The following is a 22446-nucleotide window of genomic DNA, read 5'->3' as shown; positions in this document are numbered from 1 at the left end:
TGAGACGGATAAACAGAAGCAACAGAGGAGAGAAAACATGAAAGATAAATCTGAATATCCCGGAATAATTTGATTATCGAAAACTAAGACAGTATATATATATATAAATAGCAAATTCAAGTAAAGGCATAAGTGCCGAACGTTAAAGAACGAACGAACCCTAGCAGTCAAAGGACCCGAACGTCCGTTCATAGCCGAACGCTAAAAAAAAATGTTTGGCCCCAATTGGTCAAACGATTAATCACCAGAAACAAAATGAATAAAATTTAAAAGTTTTATTCCAACTGACAGTTACTGTTTGAAGAATTGAGTATAGGTCGAGTGATTGAAAGAAAGTATCAAATGTATCAGATTTAGGCAGAGAACTGATTTTCTTGATCATTTGGAGAAACGAGACTTCATCTGGCCCCTAATTGAGTCAAAGTAGGCGTTCGTACGAATATTTGAACGTCAGAATCGATCTACTTACCTACTGTGGAGTTAAACCCATCATTATCGTTTAAGTTCTCCAACAGATGATCATAAAGCAAAATTTATTGGTCAGTCTACCCTTAGTACTCTAATAGTACCTCAACCTTATGACCGATCGATAAAGGCAATTGGCTTAAGTTCTAAGTAACCCTATCTTGTTGTCGTGCGGTCTCAGAAGTTCTGCCTTTACGTTTTGACATGCTACACTATAACACATAAACCTAGCTACTTCTGCTTATAAATCCCGTTACTAAATTGATCGTGATGACCTAGCAAGAATCCATCTCCCAAATCACTATAAAGAACAAAATTCTTTTAGCTGAATTTTCAAGACACCGCCCATTCGTACTTAAAATCTACTCATTATTCACTTTCGATCGGTTCAGCCGAACGCTCACTTTATACTTCCAACCGATGCTCCTAATAACGTTCGTATCATCACTTATAATGTTAAGTGCCTGAATCTCTGAACTAACCCAACTCCCGGTCTGTCACTGCTTACACGCTCTAGTATTGGCACTTTGCTCATCCAGTACTTCACACTTCGAACAATTCTACACACAACTCTTCTTATCCTTAACACTCCAAGCAATGCTCTCAAATGCTTCATTCTGATTCATCTTATTGTATACTAGTAAAACGTGCGTACTACATAACGAAACGTTCCACTCACTTAACTGATCCTTGGGTTTCATCCACTCTCAAAAGCTACTTTGTAAAAAGTTACTGATGTTAATCTAACACCTAGCATAAGTGTGAAAGAGACTCAAATTTTTCTCTGAGTAGATGGCCGTGATGCCGCTTCAGGAAAACTCACCAATCCAAGCATTTATTACTGTTCGGTTACCTTATTGCTACTGACCGGTCTAACTTAAAAGAAACCGAACGTCGGTACACCATTCTCGTGAAGTATTCTCCTAAGTTAGTCAATTCTAGAAAATTACACTCTCACTAAATACGCATCTATCCCACAATCAGATATTAAAACTAATCCAATTGCTGACATTTACATTATCAGACCGAACCGCTTCCTTATCACAATAAATAAAACGGTGTACAGTAGGGCAGTTCATATCGCAAGAAAGTGCAGGTGATGGTCGTACCTGAGTTCGTTGCTTCAGCGTCCGTTAAGACATATACTCATCCCACTTGTGCTCGGCCACCTCTTCCTGGTGGACCTCTTCCAGCATTTGGTGGCCCTAACCCTGCTCGTCCCCCCATGCTGCACTCGTTCTTGACATGTCCGCGTCCCCCACATTGAAGGCAATATTTCGATTCCACCAGTTGAGGACACGATGATCGGAGGAGTGGTCCTCCACACTTGAAACATTTCACGGTCTTTTTCTGCCCAAACCAACCGTCCGTCCCCAACGATTGTGACTGAGACCCCCTAGAAATAGATGGCAATAATGGACGAACGTAAGGATTCATCCTTGGGTTAGTATTATTCCTAGTGATTTCTATGATCTCCATCAGCTGTCTTTGGGTAGCTTCAGAGTGTGCCCTCGCAGCCTCCAGACTCTGCAAGGCGACCGTGTTTTGCTGTATCAAAGCAGCGTTCTGCTGTTGAAGTGCCTCTATTACGGATTCCAATAGCCTGATGTGGTCTGATGCATCACGCTCGGCAGGCTGAGGAAGTGATCTTGGTGCCATTTGTTCTCTCTGATAAGCAGAGAAAATAATCATTAGTTAAATTCGGACGGTTTGACACTCTCTTCAAATGAAACGTTGAATACGCAGCACAAACATAGCATGCTCATAACCTACAGCGTTCCTTAAGGAACAAAACTGCTCTGATACCACTAATGTAACATCCCAAAATATAGTAATACCATAATTCGAAATTAATTACAATTAACAGTGAACAGTAAACAGTCTTAATATTAACAGGAAACCAAGGTTCAAAACCTAACGGCTGATGTACAATTAACGAGCGTATCCAAGTGCAGAGAAAATAAAGCAGAACAACTTAAGGTCTCAGAGTTACAAATTTCAGCTCAAAAATAACGAGCACTAGTAACGAACGGTTTTACAAAAATGATAACCGAACGTTCCAAAATGAACTAATATACATATACAATGCTAAACTAAAGAGCGCTCTAAGGCTCGGCTTTAATTTCAACTTCCACCAGATTTGCATCCTCCAAATTTTCTTCTTCCAGCATGACTTCAAGGGATGCATCACCATCTGCTCACATCCACAACGGATGATCATTGCATTTTGACAAGACGGAGATACATGGACAGTAGACAACACAAATGGAAAACGCAAGGGTAAGCTTATACTGTTTAATTAATACAACACACATACAGTTCGTAATTCGATTCACACATACATCAAGTAACTTAATCATGTAATTTAACATAGAAAGATATATAAGACAGACCGTCCGGACTGTATGAACCATGTAGTTACAGGCGTCCTTGCACCCAAGTGGTGTAGTAGCCGGGATATACCTAATCAGCTTCCACTTGAGGTTAATCCTTCGCCCCTGCTAAGTGAGGGATACGAAAGACCTCCTGCCATTCCCACACATGACTACCCCCTTCTACGTGAAGATGAGTATCACGGAATATCAGGATGGACCAAGCCAGCATTAACTAACCACAGTCATACTTTACCAATTCAATATTCAATCATATAAGAGACGTTCCTCCCTGGAACGCTCATCCAATATCCATAATCATAGATTCAATCCATATAGTGTTCACACTGTAATTCAATATGAAGTAATATCAATTTCACCTTTAACTGTAAGAGAATAACAGAACGAACATACAGTCCACTGAACACTCAGGACGAACGTCCAAATAACTTCACTGGATACTCAGGAAAAATACTTAGAACGAACGTAATTTCTGTGGATTCTGTTAAATGGACTGACTCGACTTGAAGTGTACTGGTACTTAGAAAATAATCATGATAGAAACTTGAACCAGATTTAATGTACAAAGGAGAGTCAAGAACACTTAGAATTATTTTTCAAGAGATTTACATATGAATCCAATTACAGGAATGGAACGAACGCAAAGAAAAATGAATATTTAAATACTTTGAACGAACGCTATTTTATCAATTGAATATTCACTTAGTACGAACGCGAGGTAAAAGACCTAGCGAGATTCAGAACGGACGCTCGTGATAAGACCGAGCGCTTATTGAGAACGGACGCTCGACATAAGGCCGAACGCTACGAATGACGAACGCTCGACATAAGGCCGAACGCTTATGAAAACGAACGCTCGACATAAGGACGAGCGCTATCAAAGACGAACGTTCAACATAAGGCCGAACGCTAATTAGGACGAACGCTTCGGTATAAGACCGAGCGTTACTTATTCATAAAGTTTTAAATATTTAATTATTGCTGAGCTAGACGCACGCTCAGACATTCAATTTGGGACGCTCGTTCATGAGCAGAATTCCTTCCAAATGAAAGAATCCCAATCTAAGTTACTTTACTGAAATGCCGAACGGTTTAAGACCGTACAGGGACGAACAGTCATTTATCAGTGGGAAAGAATGAAATTTCATATTTCTCAACCTTAGCAAAATTTTCCAGATTTCCAATTTATAACTTTATAACTTTCATTCCAGATTTAATTCACCTTAAACATCATCATCATACAGATTTCAACATTTTAATCTTTCCAACTATACAATAACCATACTCCATTCATACGTAATCAAATCAACATGCATTTCAATCAAAATCCACAACATATTTAATACATGCAAGCAGTGCTCGTTCATGACAGATCAATCAAAACCAGAATTCATACCAGATATCAGTAAACATCCATAACAGCTCAAACTTCATACTTTTCATACATGCAATCCAGAATACTCAACATGCAAGTATAAATTAAACACATAAGCTTCCCTTACCTGGTCTAGCAGTGAACTCCCTAAACGATTGCTTGCTAACTCGCCCAAATACAGTTTCCTACCCGCAACGTGCTTCCCAAGTGTTTCACTAAATCTATCTACAAGAAATGTGGAAGAACTCAGATTTTATTCCAACATGCAGCAGTACCAGCGTCTGCATGCAACTCAGAACGGAGCGTTTTAGGGTTTGGAAGCTTACCGGTTTAGATCTTACTTCTGTTCGGTGTAAAACGCTGCTCACGGTGCAGGGAAGGTTTCTACGGTATCTGAAATGGATTTGGAGTAGATGATGGTGAGTGATCTTAGAGAGAAGATGAAAGAGTTTAGAGAGAAAGCGGAGAAGATGAAGGGTTGAGTTCGTGGAGAAGAAGGTGAATGCAGAGTGTGAGAGGAAGTGGTTTTCAGAGAAATTATTTTCTTCCCCCACGTCAAACGGTCATGCACCCTCAGATTGCCATCTGTAACCCACTACTAATTTCCGAAGGTTCTAAAACGGCACTTGGCAGGCGTGTGTCAGGGTGTGCGTGTGTTCCCAGTGCAAGCAGAGAGTATGTAAGTGGGTTTTAATTGTCTGAACAGTGACGTGGACTGCACTGCAGATAGGTTTTTAATACTTTAAAATTTGATTTGATTTAAGTTGCAGTGTTAATTAACTAGGGTCTTACAAGTATCTTTATTTTTCCTTTTTGTATTACTGAAGAATTTAGAAAAACAAATTAATAAGCACATAATTAGTTATAAATATCTAGTGTAATTGTCACTAAGGTCAGTATTTTACCCTAGAAATCTTATAAATAAAATCAACAAGTTTATGTACAAAAAAATAAATAAAAACAACGTGAACAAAGGAAATAAACGTAATTCAATATTTACCTAAAGGTCGTTGATTTTCCACAACAAAGAAGGGAAACTTTTGTCAATATTTAAGAGTATTCTTTCATATAATGACAATCAGAAATTTAGAAATTAAATCCTCATACAAAACTACTAAAACTCAGTCCTACGATCTTTAACAGGTAACAATAGTTCCTTTTACTGTTGTGAGGATGACCATATAATTGGCGTGTCTAACTGGGATTTTGTTTAACATTTTCATTAAAACATATAGCATGGAGTCAAAGATATCAGTTCTTTGGGAGTGGAGGAGAGAAGGGTCCTAATCCATAAACCCCAAGCCAATTTTGGTTTAATTTTTAAATGCCCTATTCAAATACTGCATTTTTTGGAACAAAAATAAATATAGCATATGGGTTAGGGTTTACATGAAATGCTCGAAATGTATTATGTAACTTGCGTGCTCCTTTATGAATTGCCGCTAGATGTCAAACAATTTGAAGAACATCCTTGCAAGATAGGAAAATGCCTCAATCTAATTTGCACAGAAATTATCTATTTTATTTTATATAATGATATACAAATTATACTAAACTAGTAAAAAATTTAAAAAATGGCTGAATTGGAAAAATTTACTGTGGTTTGGTAACTGCAATTTTTCAAAGAGCAAATAAAAGCTAAACCTAATTCATAAATCTCCTACAATTGGGGGCTTTGCAAAGGCAGGGAACTTTCAGGTCATCCCGCTCATCTGGATCGAACAAGTAGTCATACCTGTTGCAAAATCGGAGGAAAATAATAGTTCATTCATGTTAGGCTAACCAACTTCTTGATAATGCAAGATGTATGCATCTTGTACATGTGAGGAGTAAAGAAAATATGCAAACACAAAAACCGTACGTTAGTTCTTCACCAGCAGAAACATTAGTCTTGGCAATAAGAACAATCCGGCTCTCCTGATCACCCAGACTCATTATCCTTGCGTAGCAGTTTGGCATGCACTGAAGCAAGTCAAGGTTATATCAGTTTCTTTCCTTTTGTTTTAGGCACATTGTAGTATTATCTTTGTACAAGTCCACATGCACGATTGTGTTTGAATTAGATAATGTTCAAACAATATTATAATCTAACTACAACCAACATATGCCACATTTTTCTTCTTTCTTTTGGCAAAACAGAAACTAGTGCTGTATAGATAAAAACCAGGCTATGGAAATCTAAGTTACTGAGAACAATACTCCCCCCTTTTCCTCTTTTATGCCCATCAAAGTGTTAGAGCCACTCTCTGGGACATGTCACAAGATAAAATTAAATAAAAAGATTAATGAAATTACTGAAAAGTACACTTATAATAACTTACAGAATGATTTATTAAGCGTGCAATATTGCCCACGTTTGTTGCATCAACTACCACTTCCTCGCTAATCTTGAAGAGCTGCATATTTTATTTTGTTTGGTGTTAAGATTAGCAGTAAATGAACTCAAATATTAACCGCAATCATGGACCTGTCAAAACAGGCTTTTCAACTAACTACCAAATAGACTTCACCTTGTCAACCAATACAAGAAAGATAGGAAGCATGTACAGATATTTAAACAATCTTAAACATAATACTCACATAGCAATCTTTGCCTTCCGAACGATATTTTGCTTCCCTCAGATCAGCAACACTACGCCTTACGTTCACACCTCGATACTCAACAACCTACATACAGACACAAGAAGCATGAACTTAATGTCTTCAGAATAAACTGAAGATAATTTACCTAACTTTGAGTGACTATTAAATTAATAAAGTTACCATCTCTCCTTGTATATTTCTACGAGCAAAGAGGCCCCATCCATGAATGCCCGATTTTCCAAAGCAAACTCTCAATTTTTCCATTTCCTGCTAAGCCAAAAACTTGTAACTGAATTTAAATATTATAAGACAAAAAGAGATTATTTAAAATTAAAACAGGAAAGAAATGAGATAATTAAATGGATACATATGATTTACCCTTAAATGATGAAGACGTTCCTTGAAAGAAGTGAATACTTTAGATTCATCACCATCCTATCACAAAGCAAGTTCATCATATAACAAATTGGCTCCCCCTCCATATTATGGTACAACGTAACAAAATAAATCTAACTCTTAATATATATCACCTTAGGCACAAAGATTACCTTAAAGTCGTTCAACAGGGTTATTGCATCTAAAGAATGAAGGCTGGGTCCCTTAGGCAAGTGAATTATTGGTTCATTGGCTCTCTGACCAAATGGAAGGAAATGAGTTGTAAGAGAACAAATTCGAAATAATAGATAATGTAAGTAATAAGCGTGTTTGTATTAGCAACTAGCATTAATGAAGGAATAGAATTGGGTGTAATAAAAATACCAGAAGTGCTTGGCTAAAATGAAACAAAAGACAGGTTAATATACTAGTATGTTCATGAAAGTATTTGGAATCACCTTATTAGTAGACCTACGGTAGACACGACATCTAGCAGCAGATAGTGGCTCAACTACCTCATTTTCAGTGGTTGAAGATTCAATAAGCTCTATATTCTTTGATGAAATTAGCCTTGATCCCCTGAAGCATCCCTTCTGATTTTGAAGTGAAGTTCTGGGAGAGAAAATCCCCAGGGGTGTGTGTACGACCAGTACTGAATCTGGATTTGGGACCCTGAGATGGAATTAACTTTTAAAACCACTAACGAGAAAAGAAGTGAAAAATGGAAATAGGTGTAATCACAGCACTAAAGCAAACCTGTGAACTGAACAATATATTAGCTTCTTTGTTATTTGAGTCCCATTCTTCTCCATGGAATGCAACTGTGAATTTTAAAAATATCAACATATTTCCCCAGATCTTGCAATTCACATATAATCAAACTTGACATATGAAAAAACAGATCTAAATATAATAGCAATTCCAGATCAACATATTTACATTTAACAGACAAAACTTACTTCCATTGTATATCCTGCCCTTGATGCACACATCACATGAAAATATGTAGCACATTTGCAACAAGTTATACAGGAACCATGGCTCTGTTTACAAATCACGCAAGTCTGTAGTAGCAGGGACAAGAACCATACTCGAGTTCATTATTACAGTCCAGCAAAAAAGAAAGAAAAAAAAAAGAAACAAGGAGGCATAAGTGATTACATAAAAAAAGCCACACAACTATCTCTCCGTGAACAGTAGAGAAATAAAATAAAAAATTATGGAAATGGAAGATTATATAGTGCATTTTGGATTGTTGGTGTAGAATTTACTTTTTAACAAAAAGTAATTTGGAAGAATGAACTTTCTCTGTTCAGAATAATCATCCAAAAGCAATTTGAGAATAAAAATGTATTTGGGTTCATTTTGGTTTCCCAGTAAACTAAAAGTTATAATCAGTCAGGATTTATTTGAGGCAAAATTTTGCTGAAACCAACTGTATAAAAATAATATGACCATTTAGTCAGCTTACCTTCACAAACGAATTAGGAGGAATTTTAAGGATTCCCACAGCAGGTTCCATGGCCTCGTGGTCTTGGAAAACAACTTGAGGTCGAAACCAAGCACATGTTACATGAACCCACAACATTTCAACATCCGTTGGCTTTAGAGCACCACCTGAAAAGCAAGTGTTTCCAATGTGGTAAAGCATATTAACACTTGATCACGACCCTGACAACTAAAGATAAAAATTATGGAAGAAAAAAAAACCGAGGCCGGTGCAAATTGCAAATTCATAACACTAGTAACAAGAACCACATTTGTATCAGGACTAGAGTTATAAGAGGATTTCTTAAGATGTGAAAATGCACAAAAATGGCAAAACATTAGATATTGTTATTGATGATCCACCAAAGTAAAACAATTTTTTTAATATAATTAAGGTTAACTCAATATATAATAATGGAAAAGACCTCCTTTTAAGAATGCTGAATCCACAGTGTACTACTTTCATAAATAATTTAACATCACAGGAAATAGACAAGAAAAAAGAGTTCAGACTTCCAAAATACTAAATGTGACATGCCTTTTACTGGGCAGAGGCAACACTCTCTCTCAACATCGGGAGTTTCACATACTCTACAAACCCAAGAAGTTAAATCCTGAACATTTTTTGCCCCATAGCACTCTTGGTGGACTGCTATTTGGCATCTGCACAATGAACAAGTGAACCTGTGTAAACCACTACCTTTAAAGCCTAAGAAATTTGAAACAAAGCATTAGAAAACCCAAAAAATTATAAAACTTAAGGGAAAAGAATATGAAAAAAACCTGTTACAAATAATAATTTTGTTATCTTCCCAATCTTCAACCCATCTGCAAACAGCACATCTTTCTGTTGTCCATTTTGCATTAACAGGCTCATACTTCTCTGAGACAACAAGGTATAAATAAAATAAATTTGTTTCTTGAGATATATTCAAAAGAAAACATATATGTGTTATGTGGAATAAGACCCAGTCAGTAAGAAAAAACACAAGCAATCAATGTGTAATAGTTTACATGAAATGCACATTTACCTTGCAAAAAAGCAAGTACCTGCTGCTGATCTAACTGCTGGGATACTCCCTCTAGTGGAATGTGTTCAGCCAACTGAAGTAATTCATGTCAAGTCAACAACAAGAAATAAGTACAGAACAATAACAAAACAAGAGCACAATGATAGACACTCAAAAACACAAAGTATTCAAACCTAGAATGTGGAGACTTTTGGAAATAAAACAGATATAGGCAGTAATCAAGAAATCCATGTCACAGGACTAATGCTATGACTGTTAATTAAAAACCACCCAACAGAATACTGGGCATCCCTCTAATCTAGCAAGAAATACTTCATACCCATTTTTCCAGAGGTAGCATTGTACTTTTCACTTTCACACTATGTTTCCATTTTTTCGCTCTGCAACCTGTATGTTTTTCCCATTCACTAAGTGTCTGCTTCCTCGACCCACAAGAGCCACAATTGCACATGACTCTGCAAGAAAAGGAAATTACAAGCTGCTCAATGAAATTGTTCAGGGACGAACTCAAATCCATTCACAGTGAGTTCTTCTATGCTTCTCAAGCTGTTTTCTTGGTATAGAACCTCATCAGGTGATAAACAATACTACTGAAAGTGATATATTTTCTGAGATAATACTGGAGGAATGCTAACATAATAGTCAACTCTAAAATCATAAATAAAATAAATGGATATACAAAAAAAAATAAAAAATCTTTCAGAAGTCCTTGGGGGCAAAAGGAAATACAACAGTAAAGAAATGGAGAGACTTCCTCTCCAGGAACATGAATTCAAGACCCTAGTATGAGGCGTATAAAATAATTTCCTTCTATAATATATAAGAAATCAAATATTTAAATTGAATTATCTTCTGATATATCCAAGAAAGGCAGAAGACGTACAGATGAAGCTTTGGGATATATATTCCTTCCATGTCCTTGCACACCACCAATACACTATCGGGTATCATAGATTTTTGGCTATTCTCTATTGAGCTGAATCAAAAAATATCACATCATAAGACCCAGAATAAAATGAATTTAGGTAAATAGATGAAAAGGGAAAAAAAAAGGCATTTACTGCATACTTGATTTTCGGATTGTAGGTTTGTGATGCTGGTAATTTGCTACTGCATTTTCCCTTGCAATCTGGACAGTAATAATCCGTATTTTCCAGATCCTGTAACCACAAGCCATGCATTTATCTTCAGCCACTTCACAAAAAGAGGGCAAATTAAAAAAAAAAAAAAAAATAGTTCCAGCACGTTAAACATAATTCAGCACCTTGAAAAGTCTGCTGGTTATTTTATCACACTCAGCATGCACCCACACATTACAACCATCACAACACACCTGAAATAGAGTGTTCAGCCGCGAAAGATGTCAAAACTGAGCATATTGAAACACAATTTTATTTTTTCTAAAAAACTAATTTGTCAAAATGACAATCTCACCCAATTCCCACCATCTGAATGATGCCAAATCCTTTTGCAAATGCCACAATACTGCTTTGATTTTCGTAGCTGCAAGGACAAAATTAGTTAAAATAAATGTGTTATAAAATTATTTACTGAAAAGTTTGAAAGTGTAATAAATTGACCAAACTGCGTTACCTTAGTGCAATGTTTACAATAAAATCGGGGTGCACAATTTGAATCCTTCATCTTCTTCATGGTTTTGCATGGCAACATCAGACCACAACCAGCACAGTACCTTGTAACCTGTAAAATATATCCAGTCGATAAAAATATACAAATAACATAAATATACACCATACATTTTTCTAAAGTTAACTCTTATCCAAAACTGCTTTGCAGAATAACAATCAATACAGGATGTTATGTAGTAAGGATATTTATGTAATAACATAAATATCTTAGATATTTTAGACAGTTAAGATATTTGTCAAAGCCACTAGCCACATTTTTAGGTAAGGTGGTTATTTTTATTTTGCTTATAAATACACTGACAGGACCAAAGTCCAGGTACGTTTTCTCTTTATGCTCTAGAGATCCTAAGTATTATTTCAGAGCAGTATCCAATTACTCTCTTGAGAGCTTCAGCTCCATAACTCACATCTGACTTGAGCGTCGGAGTATCTTTGCAGGTACCTCCCCCTCCTTTGGCGAATATGAAGAACAACAATTGAAGAAATGCAAGCGTCCCAGACAGCCAAGAGCAACAAAGACACACAGGAAAATGTACACCGAAACACAGGACAAAACATCAAAGCAACAAGATGACAGCACAAGGTTCATAATCAGCAATTCATCTCAAATTATTTTCATCTCTCATACAAATGTATTAGGAAGGCAAACACAGAAAGAAAAGGTCAAACATTTATTCTGAAAATGAGATGAAAACACATAAACAAACAAATACTGCAGTTTAGCAACTGCTACAAATCTTAGAATTTGGAATTTGAGCTATGGGCATAGCAAAAAAACCTGTTTGTTTAAAGTTTATCAATCTAATGGCTGAAAGATTTATTTCTTTTGTAGGGTTTAAAACGTTTTAAGTTGGGAGTAACGCAGTCATAAAACTATATAATTTAGCATTTCAACCATTAATTAAAAACTTAAAAACCACACTTGCAAATTTGATAGATTGCGAGAGAATAATTTAACTTATAAATCTGTGATGATTAGGTCAATCGTAACAGACTAATAGGTTATTCACTTATCTATTGCATGTCACACCATTCAAACATGATCTCCTACTTCGATACAAGTCAACAGTATTAATACATGGCTAAATAGAGCGTACGGACAAGAGCGGTGCCTCGTTGTGGTTGAAACTAGCTTTTGGTTCCCACTCAATCCTTCTGAGATACAGAAGCTTGATAAAATATTTATAAAAAATTAAATAATTTTTCTAAAACTTTGCCTTCCTTAAAATATTAGTTTTTCTCTGTTGACCATTCAAGGTTTTTTTTCCCAATTTTTCTAGTTCCAGCCCCGACTGAAGGATGTGTGTGTATATATATATATATATGTGCGTATATATATATATATATGTGTGTGTGTGTGTGTCATAGCCACTCCGTCCTTCCTCCACACATAAAGTCGGACATATCATAGGCACTTATTCGTCAGTCCTTCCTCCGTAAATAAATATTGCCTAACGCAGCCTTTACCAACGATAACTCGCATGACTAAAACCTCTATCTTATGCATGACAGTTTATAAAAGCTATCATCCGATCATAAAGCATAAAATGAAAAACACTGGTAACATAAAATTTTCACCTGTTCCTGCCCGTAGTATTCTTCGTCAACATAATAGCAGGTAGCCTCCATAAGTTGAGCAGGATGGGCTTCTGCATCAGATACTTCCCCTCTTCCCAAATGTGATTCCAGAACACCATCTTCTGCCAGCATTGCCTCCTCCAGGGCCATGCGGAAGTCACTAGGTTTGCTCTTGTACAACCGAGTCTGCCCCTGAAACCTGAAGAAAGATCAATTTCCAACAATTAAACATCCAACATTCTTACAGAATCAATCCACCACAGAAACCCCAAAAATAATACAACCACACACCTGTCCAAGAACTCAGAGAAAGGGAACACCATTCCCTGCTTCACCCACGCGTAGTCCTGCACACCATCGCTCTGTTAGACCCCACCACTAAAACCCACGATCAAAACTCAAAATCTTGACAACATAAATAAGACACGGAGATAACTTAACCCTCTGAGTTCCATTCTTTGAATAACCAAAAAACATCACGCAGAGCGCGCCGGGAATACAACAGCTGAGTACGGACTCGGGAGCTTCCAAGGCAGGATCAATCACCACAGCAGGCCAAGCCGGATACCTCTTCCCACACCTAGCCCAAACTATATCCCCCAAAGAAAAATCCTCCAGCTTGAAAACCTCGTTCTTCTTCAATCCATTGGGTTTTTGGTCCACACCCTCAAAACTAATCCCAGATGTATTACTCTCAGCCATAACACCAGTTCTTCTCCCAACACTAGACGAACAACACACACTATCACTCTTCTCCACACTCACACCAATGCCACCCCTTCCGTCCTCCACATAACTCTTATCGTTATCTTCAAAGCTCGAGTCTCCGTCCGCCTCAAGAACCGAGTCATTGAACCTCGACGGAAGCTTCTGAAGGCGTCCACGTGAGGACCGCAGAAGCGGAGGACGACATGCCTCCTTCACCATTGTTTCAGTAGAGATGTGGAGACCGAAATACAAACCAAATAAAACCGGACTGCCTCTTCTTGTGAACTCTGTGATGATGTTTCCTCTTTCTTTCTACGCTCTGTTCTTTGGGTAAAGGTGGGCTGGGTACCTGCAAAGGCACTCCGACGCTCAAGTCAGTGAGGGTGATTAGATCAAGAAATCCTCTCTTAATTCTCCTTAGGGAAAAAAGTACCTTTTTTCTGGTATGCTGTGTGTATTTAAAGTAGTAAAATAAATCGTTACCTGATAATCCGGTTACCTGATAATCCGGTCAGTTACTGAAGTTGACTGTGTAGAAGTTATAACTGCTAGATCGTGTGCTGATACTGAGTCACCTATTTCCGTGATTCGCGGCGTTAGTTAGCTAATTATATGTAACTGTTTATCTGTAACCGATAGACTACGATGTCGTGTTCTATATGTCGGTCATCTCGCATGTCGACATAAGTGGGCGACTTGTCGTACGGATCTCATTCGATTGTCGATCATCAAGTGGTCGACAACGCCATGTGGTCGTACGTCGTGCACCAAGCGGTCGACAACGCCATGTGGTCGTATGTCGTCGGGTTATTGGTCGACCGTTGGAGGATTAGGTATCCTATAGTACATGCCCCCCAAGTCCGAGTAAATGGGCGACAAAGTTACGAAGGACTTTTGAGTATTGTTTGAGAAAACGAGGAGACGTGGAGGAAATGAGGAGACGTGGAGGAAATGAGGAGACGTGGGTGACAGCTGGTGTGGCTTTACGAATTTTAGGGTTTTCCCGCTCCTGTGTGGAATGAAGAGACGTTAATTAGTGGCCGTTAGATTGAAAAGAATCCTACGGCACCTGGCGATTAAACGGTTTGGCTTCTTGAACACGATTTAGAAGGGGGTTTAGTCACTTTTACAGAGGAACAGAGCTTGACAGTGTGCACCGTGAGCGAGATTGTGTCCCCTCCATCCTCATTGCCTACGTTGTTGCGAGACTTTGCCAGGTAACCCTAATAAAATTTTCTTCATCTTAGTGTGTTTAGTGCTGACCATGGAGGGAAGAGGGCAAAACACCGGTGGCGATATTCCGGGGCCGTCATCTACGGCGGAATGCCCTGAAATTACTACGATACCCTTTGGTGAGGAGGCATTTATTTATGGAAATGTGTGTGGTGAAGGTCCAGGGGGACGCATAATGTCTCCGATTAGTGGAGATGAGTATGCCTGGGTGGCGCGTGAGGTAAAAGAACTTAGGAGTCAATTTAGGAGTAGGGAGGTAATAACAAACTGGATTGAGGATAGTTGCCTGTTGAGAACCCTAGGGTATCAAACCTGTGTAAAGTTGATAGCTTGCCGAGATGATGAAAGGGTATGCTATGGTAGGGAAAATGCTGTTGATGAATTTTTCTATTGTTATGCTGCCCTGTTCGGCGATTTGTATGTGAGATTGCCATTTACCACATTCCAAATGGACGTTTTGCGCACCCTAAACGTCGCGCCGAGTCAGTTGCATCCCAACAGTTGGGGGTATGTGCAGGCTTTTGCTGTAGTGTGTCGGGCGTTAGATATTAGGCCCACTGTAGGCTTGTTTTTGTACTTCTTTAGATGTCGACCGACGGCTACTAAGGGATGGGTGTCATTGATTTCGGAACCGGGTAACGCGCTACTAGAGCTGTACCTGCAGTCATATAGAGGGTTTAAGGAAAAATTTTTTAAGGTATCGATCACCGATGTTGGTCGAAGGTTCTTTTTTGATGGTGAGGGGAATCCCAGATTTCCCTTATATTGGACGCAGGATCCTCTAAGGTTTACCTCGTGGTCTGAAGATAATATGACGATTGAAGAGTTGGAGGCTTTGAGTGTGTTGACCTCGTTGCCACGCCCCTTCTCATCTCGTCAGATTATAGATTGCCTCGAGTTCGATGACGCAGGGGCGAGGGTGTTTGGTATGTGTCTTTGCTTATCATTTTTGTAAATTGTTTTGTCGTGGCTGACCATTTTGGATGGGTTTTGTTGTTTGCAGAGATAATGGGGACAAAAGGAAGTGGCCGCAATTGGTTTCAGTCTATTGACAACGAGAGGGCTGAAGTGAGCCGTCCGGGATCATCTTCGAGACATGAGGTGGGGCCACAACGTCCCCAGGCGGCACCAGCTGGTCCCTTACCAGTCGTAGTGTCGGCGTCGGCTGAGGAGACGATAGCAGCGGAGGTGCCTCTGATGCGTAAGAGGAAAGCAAAGACAGTCGACACCAACCGCGAAGCATCCAAGAAAAGCAAGGAGGTGGTCGAGGAAACTGAACGTTCCATCCCACTTGGCGTATGGGATCCCGCTTTCGTGCTGAGTCATAAGGTGGACCTGAATATGGATACCTCGGAGAAGAAAGTGATAGAAAACATGAGTGAGCAACAAATTGCTGATAGCTTGCTGGAGATGACCACGCGATCGCAGGCGCTGGCTTGGCATCTGGCTTATGCTTCAGATAGGGGTCTGATGCGGGCTGAGTTAGAGAAAACTCGTGCCCAAATGAAAGAACTTGCCGAGGCTTATGCTAGTTGTGAGGCCAGGCAGAGGCGCGCAGAAGAGCTTCTGAAAGAGGGCGAAATATTGTTAAAGAAGACTCGGGAATCTGGTTTAGCTTTCCAACAGGAACGTAACCAGATGGCAAGGGATCTGGAGCAAGCGAAGAGGTCAATGCTGATAGTGGCCCGTGAGAGGAATGCGTTGAAGGCCGAGGCCTCCGAAAGAGATGAGTTGGTCGAGGAGCTGAAGGATGCGATCATGGAGGAACATAACAAGGGTTTCAGGAAGGCCTTGAGGCAAGTCGGGCACTTACTCCAGGTATCAACCAAGGGAACTGAATTTGACGTCCGAAAAGATGTACATGAGGGTCAGTTGAAGCCCTTGAATGAAATCCCTGAAGGCGTTGTCTTGGAGGGTGAAGAGGATGAAGAGGTGGTTGTGGCCGAGGAACCCGTGGAAACAGTCGCTGTGGATGAGGTAGCTGCCGAGACGGTCCAAGATGTTGCGGGCAACCCCACCAATATTGTAATAGATTAGGTGTTTATGAATTTTGGAATGATAAACTTTGGTTGTAATATATTTGTGTTGAAAAATGGGATGTGTGTTTGCATGTTGAATATTCGTCTGAACAAGCTAATGTTAAAGATGTTGAATAATACCTAACATGTCGATGTCGAATGCATACATAGCGTCGTACGCCACGGTCGAGGGCGAATATCGGGTGTTCAAAGGAGAACAGTTACCCGTGGGAGTGTATCCCGAATGGACTGGGTGTTCATGGGAGAACAGTTACCCGCGGGAGTGTGTCCCGAATGGATTGGGTGTTCAAGGGAGAACAGTTACCCGGGAATAATTCCTATGCGTTCGGAAATGCTTATGGTAATCCACGATTGTAACATCCCAATAAATAGTAATTACTATTAATCAGAACTAATCACATTTACAGAAATTACAGTGCAGTCTTAATATTTACAACAGCTGCTCAAAATAAAAACCGAACGTACAAAGTTATACAGCGTTCAGTTTTCTAACTACCAGGCTTCACAAATCTGGACGAACGGCCTTACAAAATAAATAATCGAACGTCTCAAAATACAGCACATAAACGCTAGCAATTTCTAAAGAACGAACACTCTACTGTTCAGCTTTAACCTCTACTTCTACCAAGTTGGCATCCTCCAAATTTTCTTCTTCCAGCATTGCTTCAAGGGGTGCCTCACCATCTGCTCACATCCACAACGGATGATCATTGCATTGACAAGACGGACATACAAAAACAGTAGACAACACAAGGAATTTGCAAGGGTAAGCTTAGGTAATTTAATTCATACCACCAACATAAACTTTAACATATAAAATCAATCGTACAAATCAATAACAGTACATACACAAAGCATATTATAACTCATACAAATTCTCATAAATGACGACTGTCCGGACTGTATGAAGCCATGTATCTACAGGCGTTCTTGCACCCGGGTGGTGTGGTAACTGGAAACATCCATCAGCTGCCACCCGAGGTTAACCCTATCAGTCCAAAGTACTCAATAGGACTAGGGCCTCCTGCCATTCCCACGCATGACCTACTCCCCTCTACATGAGGATGAGCACTCACGGAATATCAGGATAAACAGCCATCAGCAGCTTTACCATGGTCATACTACACTACTTCTCATATTCACATCATGGAGACGTTCCTCCTTGGAACGCTCATTCACAATCCAATCCCATAAAATTCATTCAAATACCATTCGCACATATTAAACAGTTCTCTTATTCACATTTTCATTCTATGTTCCACTCTCTTAATTTAAACAAAGTTTATCATTTAATAGATTCAGATGATTGTATTACAGTACACTGCTATCACGTTTCTGAACAAAAGAAACGCACCATTATTCATTCACAGACGTTGAGACAATTGACTAATTTAATTGAAATTGAGTCTAAAAGATCCAATTAATACTTAGGAAAATTCTAAGTATAAAGACTTGAGGTTAAATGAAAAGGACCATCACAGTTTAAATGATTTCAAATAAATAATCAGAGCATTAGTAAATTCGGAAACGAACACTGCCAGTCAAAGACCGAACGTTAATTAATAAATTGAACGAACGCTATGAAGTTCGCTCACGAGCAATGATAAGGACGAGCGTTCAGTAGAAACTGAACCCTCCTTAGGACGAACGCTAGGTCAATGACCGAGCACCAAATAGAACGAACGCTTATCTGAACGGACGTTCGGTATCAGACCGAACGCTAACTAGGACGAACGCTCAATCTAAGACTGAGAGTTCCTTTGGACGAACGCTCAGTCTAATACTAAGCGCTGCTTATGACGAACGCTGGTAAACAAAACCGAGCGTCCTAACTATACTTCAATTTATTTTCAATCGTGGTACAAGCTAGGTCAAGCCGAACGCTCACACTTAACTCTCGACACCAATAACGTTCGTTCTTAATCAGAGTCCTTTCCAAATGAAAGAACCCTTATTCTAAAGGAAATTGCAGGGAAACCGAACGGTATAAGACCGTTCGATAACGAGCGTACATGATCAATCAGAGAAGATCAAAATTTCCATATTTTTCAAACACGATAATTTCACAGATTTCATATGATTTGAACTTTAATAATTTCACCTTCACCATAAATCTCATACATTACAGAATTCATATTAGAATCTCATCAATACAGTATTTTCCAGTTTCCCAGTTCAAACATCTCATCATTTACATACAGTTCAAAACAATATCATTCCACACCATACAGAATTTCAATCACATTCCAGAATATACATCTCATTCTCTGCACATACAGCTCAACCAATAACATCATCAACATAAAACTCCCAAATTTATCAGTCATATACAATCAGTACAATAGACTCGTGCTTGCATACTCCAAAATTCATAGATTTCATACAATTCAAACATTCAGTACACTTCATTGCTGTCATAAACATCAAACAATTATTAAATTAAATTACTCAAGCTTCCCTTACCTGGTCTAGCAGTGAACTCCCAAATGCTTATGGTTTCTCTAGTGTTCTCACGGCTTTCTACCCAACGAGTCACTCCAAGATTCTCACTAAATCTAATAAACCAAAATGACATAAGGTTCAGACCTATAACTCATGCATGCAACCAGAAATTGGTTCGCATGAACTAAATAGATGAAGGTGCAGGGACGAGAACTTACCAGTTCAGTTCTCAGTTCTGTTCGGTTCAGAAGAATGCTCACGGTGCAGAGAGGTTTCCTACGGTGTCTGAAATGAGATTGGAGGAGATGATGGTGAGTTATCTTAGAGAGAATATGAAAGAGTTCAGGGAGAATGCAGAGAAGATGGAAGGCCAGAATTTCTTGAGGAAGGAGAAGATTGCATGGAAGGAAGAGAAGTGTTTTTCAGAGAAATTGTTTTTCTCTTCCTCGTCAAACAATGGTGCACTCACATACTGCCACCTGATTTCCACTACAGCTTTTGGAAGCTTCCAACGTGACAGATGGCATTAGTGCATGCAGAGAGGAAGAGAGTGGAATTTGACGTGGCACAGTGCATTTAAAAGTGTGATCAGAGAATGGATTTGTATATATTAATTTATCAGGGTTTCACATTCCCCCTAACTAAAAAAAATTTTCGTCCTCGAAAATTCTAAGGCTTACCAGGAAATAGGTGCGGGTATAATTCTCTCACAGTCTCTTCAACCTCCCAGGTTGAGTCACCAGTCTTTGCATTCCACACCACTTTTACGAGACGAACATCTTTGCCTTTGTAGAGTCTGGTGCGGCTGTCTTCCACACAAATAGGTTGCATCTCCAGTGTCCTGTCTAGGCGAATTTGGATGTCTTCTAACTCCAGTATATGTGATGGATCAGCTATATATTTCCGGAGTTGTGAAACATGAAAGACTGGATGAAGGTTGGACAGTTGAGGTGGTAAAGCCAGTTCATACGCAACTGATCCAATCTTCTTCAGAATTTGATAAGGTCCAACGTACTTAGGTGATAGCTTCTTTGGACGAAGAACTCTCCCCACTCCAGTGATTGGATTCAGCCTGAGGAACACGTGATCTCCAGCAGCAAACTCTAAGGGTCTTCTTCTCTTATCAGCATACGATTTCTGCCTGCTTTGAGACGTCTTCAATCGTTCTTGAATTAATTTCACCTTCTCGGTTGTTTGTTGGATTAATTCAGGTCCGATTACTGCAGTCTCACCTTCTTGGAACCAACACAAAGGAGTTCTACACTTTCTTCCATAAAGAGCTTCAAACGGTGCCATTCCTATGCTTGCTTGAAAGCTGTTATTGTATGTGAATTCAACAAGCGGCAGGACTTCATCCCATACTCCCATATGATCTATAACACACGTCCTCAACAAGTCTTCAAGAGTCTGGATGGTTCGTTCAGATTGGCCATCCGTCTGAGGGTGATAAGCAGAACTCATTTGCAGTTTGCTTCCCAATTCTCCTTGCAATGACTGCCAAAAACGAGATGTGAATCTCGTGTCCCGATCTGATATAATATTTGAAGGAACTCCATGCAATCTAACAATCTCCTTAACGTATAATTTGGCCAAGTTTGTCATGGACATCTTTAAATTAACAGCCACGAAATGGGCGCTCTTAGTCAATCTATCCACAATCACCCAAATTGAATCATGGTTTCGGACTGTTCGTGGCAGATGAGTCACAAAATCCATGGAGATGCTGTCCCACTTCCATTCTGGGATTTCCAATGGCTGCAGCAATCCCCTTGGTCTTTGATGTTCAGCCTTTGCTCTTTGACAGGTTAAGCAAGAGGACACAAAACGTGCAATGTCACTCTTCATACCAGGCCACCAGAAGGATAAACGAAGGTCTTGATACATCTTAGTCATGCCAGGATGCATGCTAAGACGGCTGTGATGTCCCTCCTCCATTATAATCCGCTTTAGCTCACTGTCATTTGGAATGCACGTCCTATCCATGTAACGCAATAGGCCATCCGTTCCAACATTGAATTCTTTGGCTTGATCCGAACCAAGCACGCTCAAGATCTTCACCAGTTCTTCATCCTCACGTTGCTTCCTCCTAATTTGATCAAACACATCACTGGAAATTCTAAGGTTACAGCACCTGATAACATTCGCTCCTAAGTCAAACTGTAACCTTAGATCTCTAAAACTCTCCACCAAGTTCAGCTCCTTCACCATCATTGCCGAGACCCTTACTGCCTTCCTACTCAATGCATCAGCAACCACATTGGCTTTTCCAGGATGATACAGCAGTTCGAATTCATAATCCTTCAAGAATTCAAGCCACCTCCTTTGCCTCATATTTAATTCCTTTTGATCAAAGAGGTACTTGAGACTCTTGTGATCACTAAACACTTGGAACGTTGCACCATACAGATAATGCCTCCAGATTTTTAATGCAAACACGACTGCTGCTAGCTCCAAGTCGTGTGTGGGGTAATTCTTCTCATGAATTTTTAACTGTCTGGATGCATAAGCTACTGCCCTCCTTTCCTGCATCAGTACACAGCCCAAACCTTGATATGATGCATCACAATATACTTCAAAAGGTTTAGCTGTATCTGGAATGACCAACACAGGAGCGCTTGTTAATTTCCTCTTTAATTCCTGGAAGCTCTCCTCACATCTATCTGTCCAAGCAAACGGCTGGTCCTTCCTGGTGAGGTAAGTCAGAGGGGCTACTATCTTAGAAAATCCCTCAATGAATCTCCTATAATAGCCCGCGAGTCCCACAAAGCTTCTAACCTCTGTGACCGAACGGGGACTCTCCCAATCCAGTACTGCTTTCACCTTGGCTGGATCTACTGCAATACCACCAGTAGAAACAACATGCCCCAAGAATTGGATCTCCTTCATCCAAAATTCACACTTTGAACGTTTGGCATACAACTCTTTCTCCCTCAACACGCTCAAGACGATCCTCAAATGTTCTTCATGTTCGTCAAAGCTCTTGGAGTAAATGAGGATGTCATCAATAAATACCACCACAAATTTATCAAGGTACGGTCTGAAAATTCTGTTCATGTAATCCATGAAGATTGCAGGTGCGTTTGTCAC

General features: G+C 39.4%; 1 protein-coding gene across 1 annotated transcript; it reads right to left on the bottom strand.

Moving 5' to 3' along the window:
* Nucleotides 1–5720: 5720 nt before the first annotated feature.
* Nucleotides 5721–13879, bottom strand: LOC148200408 (histone-lysine N-methyltransferase ATX3-like). Its single transcript, XM_088113289.1, has 23 exons — nt 13379–13879; nt 13229–13284; nt 12938–13136; nt 11304–11411; nt 11145–11213; nt 10975–11043; nt 10779–10870; nt 10594–10686; nt 10030–10165; nt 9711–9783; nt 9463–9562; nt 9218–9342; nt 8663–8808; nt 8151–8255; nt 7948–8012; nt 7650–7863; nt 7365–7448; nt 7195–7251; nt 6997–7083; nt 6814–6900; nt 6555–6629; nt 6095–6195; nt 5721–5968 (listed from the first exon to the last, which is right to left on the bottom strand). Exons 1-23 carry the CDS (start codon nt 13862–13864, stop codon nt 5878–5880), a joined length of 2718 nt encoding a protein of 905 aa, XP_087969415.1. The 5' UTR covers nt 13865–13879; the 3' UTR covers nt 5721–5877.
* Nucleotides 13880–22446: the final 8567 nt, after the last annotated feature.

Source organism: Vigna umbellata, chromosome 4 (genome assembly GCF_029865625.1).
Source record: "Vigna umbellata cultivar VRB3 chromosome 4, Vumbellata_1.0, whole genome shotgun sequence".
Lineage (NCBI taxonomy): Eukaryota > Viridiplantae > Streptophyta > Magnoliopsida > Fabales > Fabaceae > Vigna > Vigna umbellata.
Note: the sequence above shows the minus strand (reverse complement) of the source record. Positions and strands in the feature narration are given on the sequence as shown.